At 38.6% G+C, this 17529-nt stretch overlaps 1 protein-coding gene across 1 annotated transcript in view; it reads right to left on the bottom strand.

Moving 5' to 3' along the window:
* Positions 1-249: 249 nt before the first annotated feature.
* The window catches only part of SLC25A32 (solute carrier family 25 member 32), a 56274-nt gene continuing 38994 nt past the window's right edge, over positions 250-17529 (bottom strand). The window contains exons 2-7 of the mRNA XM_036830402.1: positions 13691-13841; positions 11769-11854; positions 10318-10478; positions 9829-9942; positions 9357-9502; positions 250-1487 (exon numbers count right to left, since the gene is read on the bottom strand). Coding sequence (XP_036686297.1) covers positions 1352-1487; positions 9357-9502; positions 9829-9942; positions 10318-10478; positions 11769-11854; positions 13691-13841 — 794 coding nt within the window. The 3' untranslated portion in view covers positions 250-1351. The remainder of the gene's footprint in view (positions 1488-9356; positions 9503-9828; positions 9943-10317; positions 10479-11768; positions 11855-13690; positions 13842-17529) is intronic.

The following is a 17529-nucleotide window of genomic DNA, read 5'->3' as shown; positions in this document are numbered from 1 at the left end:
AGGCATTCAAATAATGGCATTACCTCTAAATCTCCAAATATCAACTGTAACTTGTCTTTCCATACAGGAACTACTATCAGGATTTCATATGAATAATAGTATTATTCAGAAGGAGGAAAATACATCACATTTAATTTATAATGCATTCCTCTGCATGTAACGAGATACAGTAAATACAATTAAGTACTTATCTTTATTTTTAAAATAAAGCCATTTTCAAAATATAAAAAATAGACCTCTTTTCAAAGAACCATTTAAATATGGCTTTGAGAGCCGCAGTATTTTATTTATAACAAATAGATGGTACTGCAAAAAGCATTCATAGATGTTTACGTAAATAAAAATGTTAGTATCATTCTGGCACCCTTTTGGGGCAGGCCTTTATATGTATAGAAAAATTACCGTAACTCAAAAGTAAAATCAATAAATGGCCTTTAGTGTAATTTGTATTTAAACGTGAATTTGAGCAACCAATGTAGATTGGTTACTTATTTGGGATCTGGACCCATATATCTGAAATCTGAAGTAGAAAGTTAAAGCTTCTCATTTCCATACAGTTTGTCAACAAATGTACCCCAGTCATTCTAGTATCTATATAAGGTGATATATTAGCAACACCAGTAAGTGATTTATAGACAAATATGCTAAGTAAGGGCTGACACAGCTGGATCCTAGTTCAGATTTTATAAAAAGACACTAAGTATCTATGCCGAAAACTAATGTGATCCAGGATTACATTTTAAATTATGAAAGAGCTTCTGGGAAAAAAATGTGATGGAATGACAACAGATGTCAGGTACTTCTCAAAATTAAGAGAAGTACATAACTGCATTCCAAATGAAGTAAAACAAAAGCACATTTACAGTGGATTTTTTTCCCCACCAAACTTTCCCATTTCAAAAATGGTCAGGATTTGGGCAACATCTTTCCCAGCAAACTCTTGAAACAGCAATGACATCTTTTAAGAAGCCATTTTTTTGCTATTGCACAGAGGCTGATTTTAAAGCCAATACAGACAAACGAGTTCAGAAAAAGGAGCAGTATTCAAATCCATTCAGCAAATGCTGCAAATCAGCTTCTGCTTGGACAATGAAACGGAGAAAATCTGTGAAACTCTCCATTTGGTGTCAGTTTTACTGTTGTGTTGCTGGCAACCATTTCAGGTAGAGGAAGCCAAGTCCCATATGTATGGGGAAAGCAAAAGCAGAAAAACATTGTGAAGGCTTAGCAGTTCTGTGACTTCTAATTATGAGCCATGTTGCTGTGCAGTATTCTTCTGAGTTTCATGTCTCAAATACAAAGGAGCACATGGCTGCCTTGGGCAGGTGTACTGGAATTATCTTCTTTTAGTTTACTTTTTCTTTTCTCTAAGGCCAAGTAAAAAATGTGAGACATTTTCATATACCACAAAGGTAATACAGCAGGCTGGAGTCACTCTAATCAAATTGGGGGCAATTCCTTTGTAAAATCCACCGATGCCTTCTTTCCTTTAGAGAAAAAAAAAAGTATATATATATATACATATATACTTAATTTCCTACAGAGCTAGCCTGAAGATATAATCATAACCATCTTTCAAATGCCTTTAAATGTATGAACATGTAGGAGTATTAGCTGATCTAATGTAGGCATTAAACATCTCATAACTAACAAAAATGCTAGACAACACTAAATATAGCACACAAAAATAAAACTTTATTTTCTTAATGCCTAGAATTGGAATAAAGCCTTGAAACTTTTCACTTACGTTCTCAATATATATATTTACTAAAGTGAACTGAATTTAAACGGTTAAATACTCTGTTCTGGCCTTTTAGAATTAAAAAGAAACGTTGGGATGTATACCTATAACAATTTAACCATTCCCACACTGAAGACATGCATCTCTTCCATACATGGAAACAAGTGTTTGCAAAAGTTCTGCTACCAGTAGCAGATGTGGGGCCTTTTTTTCTTTTCTTTTTTTTTAATTGGAGTATAATTGCTTTACAATGTTGTGTTAGTTTCTGCTATACAATGAAGTGAATCAGCTATATGCATACATATACCCCTCCCTCTTGGACCTCCCACCCCCCCATCCCACCCATCTACGTCACCACAGAGCAAGGAGCTGAGCTCCGTGAGCTATACAGCAGGTTCCCATTAGCTAGCTATTTTACACATGGTAGTGTATTTATGTCAAACCTAATTTCCCAATTTATTCCATCCTCCCCTTCCCCCCCACCATGTCCACACGTCTGTTCTCTACATCTGTGTCTCTATTCCTGCCCTGGAAATAGGTTCATCTATGATTCCACATGCATGCATTAATATATGATATTTGTTTTTCTCTGACTTACTTCACTCCGTATGACAGACTCTAGGTCCATCCACATCTCTACAAATGACCCAATTTTGTTCCTTTTTATGGCTGAGTAATATTCCATAGTATATATGTACCACATCTTCTTTATCCATTCATCTGTCCATGGACATTTAGGTTGTTTCCATGAGCTGGCTATTTACAAATAGTGCTACAACGAACATTGGGTTACATCTGCCTTTTTGCATTGTGGTTTTCTCAGGTTATATGCCTAGTAGTAGAACTGCTGGGTTATAGGGTAGTTCTGTTTTTAGTTTTTTAAGGAACCTCCATACTTTTCTTCACAGTGGCTGTATCAATTCACATTCCCACCAACAGTGCAAGAGGGTTCCCTTTTCTCCACACCCTCTCCAGCATTTATTGTTTGTAGATTTTTTGATGATGGCTATTCTGACTGGTGTGAGGTGATACCTCACTGTAGTTTTGATTTGCATTTCTCTAATAATTAGTGATGTTGAGCAGTTTTTCATGTGCCTGTTGCATCTGTATGTCTTCTTTGGTGAAATGTCTATTTAGGTCTTCTGCCCATTTTTTGATTGGGTTTTTTGTTTTTTTGATATTGAGCTGCATGAGCTATTTGTATATTTTGGAGACTAATCCTCTGTCAGTTGTTTCGTTTGCAAATATTTTCTCCCATTCCGAGGGTAGTCTTTTTGCCTTGTTTATGGTTTCCTTTGCTGTGCAAAAGTTTTAAGTTTCATTAGGTCCCATTTGCTTATTTTGTTTCTATTTTCATTACTCTAGGTGGTGGGTCATAAAAGATCTTGCTGTGATTTATGTCAAAGAGTGTTTTTCCTATGTTTTCCTCTAAGAGTTTTATAATGTCTGGTCTTACATTTAGGTCTTTAATCCATTTTGAGTTTATTTTTGTGTATGGTGTTAGGGAGTGTTCTAATTTCATTCTTTTACATGTAGCTGTCCAGTTTTCCCAGCACCACTTATTGAAGAGGCTGTCTTTTCTTCATTGTATATTCTTGCCTCCTTTGTCATAGATTAGGTGACCATAGGTGCGTGGGTTTATCTCTGGGCTTTCTATCCTGTTCCATTGGTCTATATTTCTGTTTTTGTGCCAGTACCATACTGTCTTGATTACTGTAGCTTTGTAGTATAGTCTGAAGTCAGGGAGTCTGATTCCTCCAGCTCCATTTTTCTTTCTCAAGATTGCTTTGGCTATTAGGGGTCTTTTGTGTTTCTATACAAACTATAAAACTTTTAGTTCTAATTCTGTGAAAAATGCCATTGGTAGTTTGATAGGGATTGCACTGAATCTGTAGATTGCTTTGGGTAGTATAGTCATTTTCACAATGTTGATTCTTCCAATCCAAGAACATGGTATATCTCTCCATCTGTTTGTATCATCTTTGATTTCTTTCATTAGTGTCTTTTTCTTTTTTTTAAAGACTGTTTGGAATTTATTCTCTTAAATAAGAATGGTAACATTTGTTAAAAAAAATTAAAAGTACAACACCTTAGTTTCACAGTAACGGAAAAACAAAGTTACACAATTAAATAAAAACTCACAAAGAAACACACCAAAACTCACAACAGCACAGGTTAAAAACAAAGGCAAACGCAAAGCTTCATGGCAGGAAGCCTGGAGGTGGACAGGCGCACCGTTCCTGGCACAGCTCTGGCCTCTGTACCACGCCTGGGGACCCCCCTGCCGCCCTCCACCCCAAGCTTAACGGACCAGGAAAAGTGGGGTGCAGAATCCCTTAATTCACTGGTCAGGCCTTCAAGGCCATGCTGAGGCCCCTTTCTGGAGAGACTAAGGATGCCACTGTCCTACAGACATACTAAACACCAAGAGACAGCAGGGAGCTGTGGTAACAGAGCTGGGGTCGGGGGAGGGGGTAGACACAGGCCTGAAAGCAAAGTGGTCCCCTGGGGTTCCTGAGCAAGAGCCCTGCTCCCCTGGTTTGTCTAAGTCACCTTTCTGGGGTTGGGAGTGTGCACTGCTCACTTTCTGAGACACTTGCCCCTGTGGTCCCCACCTCCCCCAGGGTGCCGGGCTACTCTGCTCTCTCCAAACCCCGACCGGAACACTAAGCCAGGTCAGTGGCACAGTCCCCCATGTAAGCCAGAACCAAGGAACAAGAAGCTTGGGAAAAAACTTCACTAGTATTGTTATTATTATTTAGGGCACAATACATAAACACTTACTTGTATATATGAAACTAAACCAGTGCAAACATATGTGTGTATATATATAAATGTTCACACAACACCATCTACTTTGACTCTTGGGGTAGGGTTGGGGAGGGAAGCTGGATTCGGAATTCTCTTTGCTTTTCTAATAGGCTTTCCAGAAATGCCTATAAGAGAAGAGGGCTTGGGAAGCAGTGGGAAGATCTCGTAACTTCCTCCTGATGGCAGGAACCCAGGATTGTACCGTATGGCTATTCTAGCTGGTGTGGGAAACACATGCATTTCCTAATGGCTCATTCAGCATCCAAACTATGGAACCCAAAGGTGACCATGCAAGTGACCACGGGCATGCACCAGCCACAGCGAGGCAGCCTTTTATGCTAAGATCATCTTTCCATAAGACGACAGACAACGAAGCCTTTCTCCCATCCTATGTCTGTGACCTGTACTGGAAGCAATGCTCTTCTGTTCCCTATGATACCCCAAGCCTGTACACTTCAGTTTTGGTTACCCACTATATGAGGTGTAAAGGGGATTCCTCTGGATGAAAAAAGGATCTAAAAACCTTCAACCGAGGGTCTTGTATTCAACGGGAAAACATCCCACTGGGGGTTTTCTTTCTCTGCCTGTTGTTATCCAAATGTTTCCTCAAGTCAGGGAAGGTATGATGAGGCCAGGGTAAGAAAATCTGTGCCAGGTCCACTGACCTGCAGCAGAAATATAAGAAGCTTTTGAGACAAAGCATTTACTGATTTAGAGACCAGAAAAGAGGGTTTCTACATTAAAAGCACATTACAAACAAAGATGCTAAACCAGGCAGCAGCTGTAGGCCAGATTGCCAGAGACAGATGATGCTGGACTAGATTCTAACTTGCGGGTTGTGTTTTTGGCAACAGCAGTCATTTTGGTGTAAGAGGAGAAGAACATAAGGGAAAAGAGGGAAATGCCCATCAGTGTCTTAGTTTTCTGAGTACAGGTCTTTTTGACTCCTTAGGTAGGTTAATTACTAGGTATTTTATTCTTTTTGTTGCAATGGTAAATGGGATTGTTTCCTTAATTTCTCTTTCTGATCTTTCATTGTTAGTGTATAGGAATTCAAATGATTTCTATGCATTAATTTTGTATCTTGCAACCTTACCAAATTCATTGATTAGTTCTAGTAGTTTTCTGGTGGCATCTTTAGGATTATCTATGTACAGTATCATGTCATCTGCAAACAATGACAATTTCACTTCTTTTCCAATTTGGATTCCTTTTATTTCTTTTTCTTCTCTGATTCCGTGGCTAGGACTTCCAATACTATGTTGAATAATAGTGGTGAGAGTGCACATCCTTGTCCTGTTCCTGATCATAGAGGAAATGCTTTCAGTTTTTCACCATTGAGAATGATGTTTGCTGTGGGTTTGTCATATATGGCCTTTATTATGTTGAGGTAGGGTCCCTCAATGCCCACTTTCTGGAGAGTTTTTAAATCATAAATGGGTGTTGAATTTTGTCAGAAGCTTTTTCTGCATCTGTTGAGATGATCATATGGTTTCTACTCTTTAATTTGTTAATATGGTGTATCACAATGACTTGCCGATATTGTAAAATCCTTGCATCCCTGGGGTAAATCCCACTTGATCTTGGTGTATGATCCTGTTAATGTATTGTTGGATTTGACTTGCTAGTATTTTGTTGAGAATTTCTGCATCTATGTTCATCAGTAATATCGGTCTGTAATTTTCTTTTTTTGTGATATTTTTGCCTGGTTTTGGTATCAGGGTGATGGTGGCCTCGTTGAATGAGTTTGGGAGTGTTCCTCCCTCTGCAATTTTTTGGAAGAGTTTGAGATGGATAGGTGTTAGCTCTTCTCTAAATGTTTGATAGAATTTGCCTGTGAAGCCATCTGGTCCTGGACTTTAGTTTGTTGGAAGATTTTTAATTACAGTTTCAATTTCATTACTTGTGATTGATCTGTTTATATTTTCTAATTCTTCCTAGTTCAGTCTTGGAAAGTTGTACCTTTCCAAAAATTTGTCCATTTCTTCCAGGTTGTCCATGTTATTGGCATAGAGTTGCTTGTAATAGTTTCTTATGATCCTTTGTATTTCTGTGGTGTCTGTTGTAACTTCTCCTTTTTCATTTCTAATTTTATTGATTTGAGTCCTCTCCCTTTTTTTCTTGATGAGTCTGGCTAAAGGTTTATTAATTTTGTTTATCTTCTCAAAGAACCAACTTTTAGTTTTATTGATCTTTGCTATTGTTTTCTACATTCCTATTTCATTTATTTCTGCTCTGATCTTTACGATTTCTTTCCTTCTACTAACTGGGTTTTCCTTGTTCTTCTTTTTCTAGTTGCTTTGGGCATAAGGTTAGATTGAGATTTTTGTTTCTTGAGGTGAGACTGAATTGCTAGAAACTTCCCTCTTAGAACTGCTTTTGCTGTGTCCCACAGGTTTTGGGTCATCGTGTTTTCGTTCTCATTTGTTTCTAGGTATTTTTAAATTTCCTCTTTGATTTCTTCAGTGATCTCTTGGTTATTTAGCAGCGCACTGTTTAGCTTCCATGTGTTTGTATTTTTTACAGTTTTTTTCCTATAACTGATTTCTAATCTCATAGTGTTGTGGTTGGAAAAAATGCTTGATACAACTTCAATTTTCGTAAATTTTCCGAGGCTTGATTTGTGACACAAGATGTGATCTATCCTGGAGAGTGTTCCATGTGCACTTGAGAAGAAAGTGTATTCTTCTGCTTTCAGATGGAATGTTCTATAAATATCAATTAAGTCTATCTTGTCTATCCTGTCATTTAAAGCTTGTGTTTCCTTATTTATTTTCAGTCTGGATGATCTGTCCATTGGTGTAAATGGGGTGTTAAAGTCCCCCACTATTATTGTGTTACTGTCGATTTGTCATTTTTTGGCTGTATTTGCCTTATGTATTGAGGTGCTCCTATGTTGGGTGCATATATATTTATAATTGTTATATCTTCTTCTTGGATTAGTCCCTTGATCATTATGTAGTGCCCTTATCTCTTATAAGAGTCTTTATTTTAAAGTCTGTTTTATCTGAAATGAGTATTGCGACTCCAGCTTTCCTGTGATTTCCATTTGCATGGAATATTTTTTCCATCTCCTCCCTTTCAGTCTGTACATGTCCCTAGGTCTCAAGTGGGTCTCTTGTAAACAGCGTATATATGGGTCTTGTTTTTGTATCCATTCAGCCAGTTTGTGTCTTTTAGTTGGAGCATTTAATTCATTTACATTCAAGGTGATTATCGATATGTATGTTCCTATTACCATTTTCTTAATTGATTTGGGTTTGTTTTTGTGGGTCTGTTTCTTCTTTTGTGTTTCCTGCCTAGAGAAGTTCCTTTAGCATTTGTTGTAAAGCTGGTTTGGTGGTGCTGAATTCTCTTAGCTTTTGCTTGTCTGTAAAGCTTTTGATTTCTCCATCGAAGCTGAATGAGATCCTTGCGGGGTTGTAGGTTTTCCCCTTTCATCTCTTTAAATATATCCTGCCACTCTCTTCTGGCCTGCAGAGCTTCTGCTGAAAAATCAGCTGATAACCTTACAGGGATTCCCTCCTATGTTATTTGTTGCTTTTCTTCTGCTGCTTTTAATATTTTTTCTTTGAATTTAATTTTTGTTAGTTTGATTACTATGTGTCTCGGCGTGTTTCTCCTTGGGTTATCCTGCCTGGGACTCTCTGTGCTTCCTGGATCTGGGTGGCTATTTCCTTTCCCACGTTAGGGAAGTTTTCTACTATAATCTCTTCAAATATTTTCTCGGGTCCTTTCTCTCTCTCTTCTCCTTCTGGGACCTCTATAATGCGAATGTTGGTGCGTTTAATATTGTCCCAGAGGTCTCTTAGGTTGTCTTCATTTCATTCTTTTTTCTTTATTCTGCTCCTTGGCAGTTATTTCCACCATTCTACCTTCCAGCTCACTTACTCGCTCTTCTGTCTCAGTTGTTCTGCTATTGATTCCTTCTAGTGTATTTTTCATTTCAGTTATTGTGTTGTTCATCACTGTTTGTTTGTTCTTTAGTTCTTCTAGGTCTTGGTTAAACATTTCTTGTATTTTCTCCATTCTATTTCAGAGATTTTGGATATCTTTACTATCATTACTCTGAATTCTTTTTCAGGTAGGTTGCCTATTTCCTCTTCATTTATTTGGTCATGTAGGTTTTTACTTTGCTCCTTCGTTCATAAAATTTTTTTGTTGTCTCGCTTTTTTTGATGGGTGGGGCTGTGTTCCTGCCTTACTGGTTGTTTGGCCTGAGGTGTCTAGCACTGGAGTTTGCAGGCAGTTGGGTAGAGCTGGGTCTTGGTGCTGAGATGAGGACCTCCGGGAGACCTCACCCTGATTAATATTCCCCGGGGTCTGGTTGCTCGGGGGCTCCTCTCATCCCCTTAGGTGTCTGTGGTCCCCCACCAGTGCCTGGTAGGTGTCCTAGTTGTGAGGAGTCACGAACTCCGTGTCCTCCTAGTCTGCCATCTTGACTCTGCCCCACCTTGGGGCCTTCTTAATTCTATTAAACTAGGTTTTTTATGACTTCCTATGTTCAATGCCATTCAAATATTTTATAACACCTAAATTTTAATTAATTTGTCAAGGTACTTTCACACATCTCATTTGATTTTTATAAACAACTCTGTCAACCTAGATATTCAAATTTTATAAATGAAGAAGTTGAGGCTCATGGTTTTCCATGGAGTAAATGGGATATGGGGAGGAAGGGTCCATCAGCCATGTTTTCACCACAGACACTGGTCTTTGCTATAAAACTAATGATGTCAACTGGACGGTGTAAGATTTACAAGGTACCTCCTAAGAGCCATTTTGATATACCACATACTCTTACCTCCATGTCTTTGTGATTACATCCAATACACCATTGTAAAACATGTGTTGATCCTGCAGACGAGCTCTTACAACTTGGTATGGGTATGTTGCTGCCACAGCAAATATTTTGGATAATGCTGCAACTGATATATATTCTACTGTGCTCTAAAATGACAACAGAAAACATTTGTTTTTCTTTAGGTAGGGTTTCTTTAAAAATATAGAAGTAAAATTTACATAGGGAAACCAACACTGAAGTGGATCCACAAGTGAAAAATACTGTTTCCCCTCTTGAAACAAGGTCTGTGCAATGGGGTTCTATTTTTTACAGTTGTGTGCCATTATCCTGTAAAGTATTTAACTATAAATTAAATTAGTGGCAAAATCGGTACTTATCATCATAGCAATACTACCAAAGTAAACGTGACAAAATTTCCATCTATTAAATGCCCATAAAAATAAATACAGTGTTTTTTCAAGTATCACCTTACCAACTGTGCTTCTGGTAATCTATTGGTATGTTGGTTGTATTTCAATTTCAACAATTCATATGCCATAAACTGAAGGGCACCATGTGATGTTCCAAACAGCCCAGGAATAAACCCCTAGAAAGGAACAAGTGAAGAAAAAAAAAAAAAAAAAGCTAAACTAAGCAAGTTTCCAAGGGACCACAGCTTCCGGGGAGGGGAGTAAGGAATGAGTGGCCTCAATGTGTGACTTAGAGAAATGGTTACTCTACAAAGTTTTATTTTAGACAGTCCTTCTCACACCCACCAGTGTCATGATGATACTTCTTATGGTAATGAGGATAAACAATTTAAAGTACAATTTCAATACAGATTTTGGTTGTCATTAAATTGTTCCTTGCCTAAGTCTGGTTTCTTTTCAGGACTGAGTACAGGTCATTCAGAACTCAGACAATAGAGCCAAGGGAAATTACAATTGTCAGCTATTAAAATATATTGATAATAATTCATTACCTTGTACAATCCACGCACACCTTCATACTTATATATTTTCAAAAGTGTATCAAACATTCCTTTATATTGCCGCTGTGAGGCATTAACAACACCATCGTACTGTAACATAAGGCGAGTTTTTGTTACCCATAATGGGTTGGTAATGCAGAGGGTCATGGCTCCTGAAATCAGATTTAAATAATATTACTCAGCATACAGGTACTTTCTGACTTCTGACAAGCTGAATTAAGAACAGTCCATTTATATAAAGAATGGGGCTGTACCTGCAACAGCAAGGTGTGGTCCCTTAGGCACAGACCTAGGGTTAATGGGTAGACATAGTTTTTGGTGGTCTTAAAAAGTTCCCCATGTGGTTAGTGAGAAATAAATTTTAAAAGGTGATGAAAACGTGAAACACTTTCCCTTTGAGGTGTGAGGGTAGCAAAGATGTCCTGGCTCCTAAACAAAGTGGCCTAGTGTGGAGAACAGACCGAGGTCCTGGGAAGCAGATGCTGATAAGGAGATACATATACTTAGGATGAGGACACAGTACAACCCAGAGGGGCTCAAGATTAGGGGAAAAGGACCAGCAATCCAGCACCTCAATCATCTGTGCACGTGCACATGTATACCCACCCCAACTTTATCACACTCTTCCTCAAACCCACTCAAACTAGACATGACACCTCAAAAATTAAATACTATGTAATATCAAAAGAAATATTTACATTCTTTACAGAGAGTGATGATTTTGTTAAAAAAAAAATTCAAATGGTTAAGTTTCTCATTTGCCAAGTTTCCTAAGTAGTCCTTTATTCAACAAGTATTTATGGAGTCCTATTGTGAGTCAGGTCTCTGCTAGCAGCTAGGTATTCAAAATGAGCAAGATAATTCTTGCCTTAAAAAACCATCAGTAAACATTAAGAAACCAAGGTGGGGAATTCCCTGGCAGTCCAGTGGATTCAGCACTTTCTCTGCCGAGGACCTGGGTTCAATCCCTGGTTGGGAAACTAAGATCCCACAAGCCGTGCAGCATGGCCAAAAAAAACCACAAAAAACAAAAAACCAAGGTAACAAGGTATCAAAGTAGGAGTTAAAAGACTTATGAGTCCTACTTTGTTTTTCCTTCTGAATATTATACATACATGAGGCAATTAAACAAGACTATTAAATTGTTTAATTTGAAAACTGAAATCATATTTTAATGGAAAAAACACTATACCAAATCATCTTAAATCATTAGAGAGTCATAACCTTTCTAAATATTACACCCTTTGTGACAAGTAAAATTCTTGAAATCTATCCAGAGTAATCCATCAGAATACTTGCCTTCTAAGAAATTTCATGTGATAACTGATTAGTATAGTTAGATGAGCATATTTAAACTCCGGTGTTCATAGGAAAAAAGGCAAATAAAGAAAAGTGAAAATCAAGTTGGAAGTTGATGTTTTATATTTCAAACACTACCTTACCAGCTTCAGCAGCTGAGACGAGATATTCTGTTGCCTCTAACCTTTCAGCTCTTCCTTCTGTCTTATATGATTTGATGGCATTGTAACTAAAAGAATTAAACATGAACAGTTGGATAAATATTTGAATGGGTGACATAAAGCAGTAAATTCTATTTTAAAGTGTGGGTAACTTAAAAATACCTCAGAAGTAGAAGTCAATGCATAATCCAACTACAAAACAAGACCTTTTTCAAATAATGGATTTACTGGAAATGGTTTACTGTAAGACTATACCATCTCTCCCCCCAAATATGTAGGCTGGCAATACATATGTAAAATATTTTCATCACATGTTCAACCATTAATAAAAACAGCAAACAGGAAAACTGGAAGGGGGAGGGTGTACTGGTGCAGCAATTGGGCAGACAAAAAAGGGGCAGCTAACTATTACGTTCAGATACTGTGGCTGGCAATTCTGATACATAAAACACTCCACGGATCCCACCTAACAGATCAACAAGGACCATAGTGGCACACAAGAAATCATAACAAAAGATAACACAAACAGTATCATGAGAGATTCAGGAACTATTACTGAGATCAGAGAAGGCTTTGGGTAGGAGGCAACACTGAGCCAGGTATGGAGAGACAGGTGCAGTTTCAATAGGGAAACACAAGCATGAGCAAAAGTTATAGGGGTGGATGGGAAGACAGGGCAAACTGAGCTACACTTGAGTGGCACACTGACATTTATGCTTTACTTGGCAGAAAACAGCCACAAAATGCTTCTGAGTAAGGGAGTTAAATCACCTTTTTTGTCAAACTCCAATTTCCACTTTCCTCCAGGAAGAAGACTTCAACTAAATAAATCTTTCCAAACTTGACCAATCCATTCTATCATAAAACAAGTATACTGTTTTATGATAATTTCAGCACATAAACCTTACATGGCTTGCCCTTAGAAACTCTCTTTAAAGAACCCACACAGCTCTGAAATTATTAACATAATAAATTTTATACATACGGTTTCACCCATCTAGGAATGTCTTACAACTGAAAATAGGAAAAATATTTAAACAATATTAAGGGTGATTTTTATTTTGATTTCACTTAGGAAATATTTTAAGGTTGGTTTGTATACTGCCATAAGATTATGAGAAATCAAGTAAAATGTAAGACACAAAAGAGAAGAAGGCAAATATACCAGGTATTGGTGTTTTCCTAAAAATGCCATGTATTAAAACAAAAGCCTCCCCATTCATGGATTCAGTTTCAGATATCAGAGGCAAGCTCAGAGCAGCACCCACTCCTCCAGTGCAGTGTGATAATACTTTGTTTCCATGCCCTTGTACACTCAACAACTTGAATATGGCTGCCACAGGTGCTTTCTGTGGCTTCTTCAGTAAGCATCCAATAGCAGTTATTACAAACGGTGATGATACCTGACAGTGAAGGAGTGAGGAAATGAATGAGCTACAAAGATGAAGGAGCAGGTCAAATAGGAGGTAAGAAAGAACATGCCTTAGACTCTTTCAGTCATGCACTGGCTTTGGCTTTCTGTTCCCATAGGGCTATCCTGTGATACATGTTCTTATGAGGACGCCAAGATCTGTCCTCTTCTGCTTTTCCAACTTCATTATGAATCAGTGTATTTTGGGAAGCCACCTTCCTGAATCCATCTCACAGAAATGGCTTCTGGAAGAGTGTTTCTCCATCTCATCCTTTTACCTTCTTCTTATTAATAACTTTTTTCCAGACTAAATGCCTCTGATAATAGTTTACAGAGAATGAGACTAATACACCATTTTGCTCTTTCTAGCCCTTCCAATTCAGAGAAACTGATTAAATGACTCACCTTGCTTCACCAACTGATTTTTAAAAAAATCATTAAAAACATAAATTCCTTCTTATTTACTACTGTAAAATCTCCCAGACCTACTCACAAGAAAAAGTAGAGTCCCCAGGATAAGCCTGCACCCCACACATTTGGGGCTACTCCTTGGTAAAGTCCCCGTAGTCCATCAAGTTTCCAAATGGTGGTCAAGCAATGCAAAACTCCTTTATATTTCGGTCTCAGTTCCAATCCATCACTCACTGCAGTAAAGGATACACAGACTTAGGTGGGAGCAAAGTTCTAGCTCTGAATTACATATAAACATATAGATATCACACAATCAATCACAGAAAGGAGGTAAATTCAAAAGAAAAAATTTTCTGGTAGATAAAATTATTTTCCAGGATTTGATATTTTTAAATTAATAAATTCATATATTTATCTAAGTTTTAAGTGTGTAGTATACCCTCAATAAAAACTTGGATAAAGATGTGAGGAGCGAGGCTTCCCTGGTGGCACAGTGGTTGAGAATCTGCCTGCCAATGCAGGGGACGCGGGTTCGGGCCCTGGTCTGGGAAGATCCCACATGCCACGGAGCAACTAGGCCCGTGAGCCACAATTACTGAGCCTGCGCATATGGAGCCTGTGCTCGGCAACGAGAGGGGCCGCGATAGTGAGAGGCCCGCGCACCGCGATGAAGAGTGGCCCCCGCACCGCAATGAAGAGTGGCCCCCGCTTGCCACAACTAGAGAAAGCCCTCGCACAGAAACGAAGACCCAACAAAGCCATACATACATACATACATACATAAATAAAAAGAATGTAAGCAGACAAGAATAGCATTAAAAAAATTAAAAAAAAAAAAAGATGTGAGGAGCGATAAGAAAGCAAATGTAGAGAATGGGATAAACTTGCCTGGAAATTCTCTTGCCACAGTCCCCACCAACACACACACACACACACACACACACACAGAGAAATCAGAATAGAAAGTAGAAAATCCCATCCATTGTTTTCTTACTCTCAAAAGTTCTAAATTAATAAAACATGATAGGGTAAAACAAAAACTGATACTACACACATTCTATGTTACTTAAATAAGGAGAATTCAAATCTGTTTTGGAAGTTTAAAAGATAATGCTTATTTTAAATAACTTCTATTTCATGAAAGACTCCACAAACCAATAACAGATTGAAAAAAGTTTGTAGTATAGGGTTAATATATCTAATTTATAAAAAGGATTCACAAATCAATAAGAAAATGACAAACAGCCTCTAAAAAACTTATGGGCAAATTACATAAACTATCAATTCACAGAATTGGAACAGAATGGAGAGCCCAGAAATAAACCCACCCACTTATGGTCAATTAATCTATGACAAAGGAAGTAAGAATATACAATGGAGAAAAGACAGTCCCTTCAGTAAGTGTGCTGGGAAAACCAGACAGCTACATGTAAAAGAATGAAATTAGAACATTCTCTAACACCATATACAAAACTAAACTCAAAATGGATTAAATAACTAAATGTAATACCAGATACCATAAAACTCCTAAAGGAAAATATAGGCAGAACACTCTTTGACATAAAATTGTAGCAACATATTTTTGAATCTGTCTCCTAAAACAAAGGAAATAAAAGCAAAAGCAAACAAATGGGACCTAATTAAACTTAAAAGCTTTTGCACAGCAAAGGAAACCATTGATGAAACGAAAAGACAACCCACCAAATGCAAGAAAATATTTGCAAATGATATGACCGATAAGCGGTTAATATCCAACATGTATAAACAGCTCCTATAACTCAACATCAAAAAAACAAACAACCCATGGCACAGGGGCTGGGTGCTGAAACACGGGCTGCAGCAAACAAACTGGGGGAGAGGACGGGGGTTGGCTGTGCAGAGACTGCCCAAAGGGACTGAAGTGTGGTCTGGGCCACAACAGGGTGTGTGTAGGGTGCAGCCCAGATCTGCCATAAAAGCCCCATTGTTCACACACACACACACACACACACACACACACACACACACACGAAGTGAGGGGTGGGGCCCCGCCATAGCAGCCTCATTCTCAGTGTGCTCACAGCAGGTGCGACTCCGCTTCTAGGAGCTCTGGGAGTACGCAAGTGCCCACACACAGAGATGAGGCTAAAATCTGAGCAGATCCCCAGTGCTGGAGACTTCAGAAGCAGGGCTGAAATCTGAGCCATGTCCCAGCAGCTGTGTGGATTTATGCTGCTGGGGCTCTGAAAGTGTAGTGCCTGTGGGACATTGGAGCATATTACTGGCACTGGAGCAGGTCTGGTGTTAGCACTGGTGGGCTTTGTGGGCACTTGCATGTGGAGGTGGGCCTGGGGTCTGGGCCGATTCCATAGCTCTCATGGGCAGATCCCCATGCTGCACTTCAGTGGCTCTGTGCTGGCGGCTTTGTGAGCACAGCACCTGAGGGACATCCTGGCCGACTGCCTGCATTCCCAAGGCTGAGGGCAGTGCCAACAACACTGTACTTTGTGAGCTCACACAAGTGACACCACAGAGTGCATTTCCTGGTGGACAGCTCCTGAGGAGGAATACTCAGCGGCTCCTATCCCAGCAGGAGCAATCCAGTCCCACCTACCTCACACTGTAGCTCAGAATTGAATGTGGGGGCTTCTACTCCAACAACTGGGGAGCAGACCCTGCCCCTGACAGGGCTGTGACAACCACAGAGCAAACATGAGGTCCCGTTCATGATCCAGTGCAGGCTCTGGTTACCACAACAACAATCACACCCCCTCTCAAGGGGATAACAGCCAGCACACACTGAGAAAAGAAGCAGCAGGCATCCCATACTAAAAACAGCCCTTGCACCAAAAATATTAGACTCACGCAGGCTACACAGGGATGCTCCCACATAAAAACAGCCTTTCAAGACCACAGTAGATAACTGTTTTTCCTAAACTCATAGTCAGAGAAATATAAATAAAATGAAGAAACAGAGAAACCACTTGCAACTAAAAGATCAAGAGACTTCCCCTGAAAGAACAATGAAATAGCCCTTGCCAGTCTACTAGACCTTGAGTTCAAAAAGGAGGTAATAAAAATACTGAAGGAATTAAGCGAGGATACCAACAGAAATGCAGATTACTGTAAAAACGACATAGAAACTATAAAGAGGAGCCAACTAAAATTAGAAAACTCATTTGCCAAGAAGAAAGCTGAACTAAAGGCAATAAATAGCAAACTGAATAATGCAAAAAACAAGTAAGTGATCTGGAAGACAGAATAATGAAAATCACCTAATCAGAACAAAAGACAGAAAGACACATGAAAACAATATATGAGACCTATGGGATAATCTAAAGCATGGCAATCTATGCATAATAGGGATCCCAGAAGGAGAAGAAAGAGAAAAGGTGATCAAAAATGTATTTGAAGAAATTATGGCTGAAAACTTCCCAAACCTAAAGAAGGAAACAGATATCCAGGTACAGGAAGCACAGATGGTCCCAAACAAGATGAACCCAAACCCAAGATGTCTACATCAAGACATATTATAATTAAAACAGCAAAAGTTAAAGATAAAGAGAAAAAAGTTGATTACAAGGGAACTCCTGTAAGGCTATCAGCTGATTTTTCTACAGAAATGCTGCAGGCCAGAAGGGAATGGCAAGATATATTCAAAGTCTTGAAAGGGAAAAATGTGCAACCTAGGATACTCTACCCAGTGGGATTATTGTTTAAAATAGAAGGAGAGATAAACAATTTCTCAGACAAGCAAAAACTAAAAGAATACAGCAATACTAAACCTATGCTAAAAGAAATATTGAAAGGTCTTCTCTAAATAGAAAAAAAGCAAGAATTTATAGGAAAGAGAATCACAATTGGAAAGTAAATCATTTAAATAAGATAAATGTTTTTTGTGAAAGCAATTATAACTATAAACAGATAAACATGAAGATGTAA

Source organism: Balaenoptera musculus, chromosome 17 (genome assembly GCF_009873245.2).
Source record: "Balaenoptera musculus isolate JJ_BM4_2016_0621 chromosome 17, mBalMus1.pri.v3, whole genome shotgun sequence".
Classification (NCBI taxonomy): domain Eukaryota; kingdom Metazoa; phylum Chordata; class Mammalia; order Artiodactyla; family Balaenopteridae; genus Balaenoptera; species Balaenoptera musculus.
This window is presented reverse-complemented; position numbering and strand designations above follow the sequence as displayed.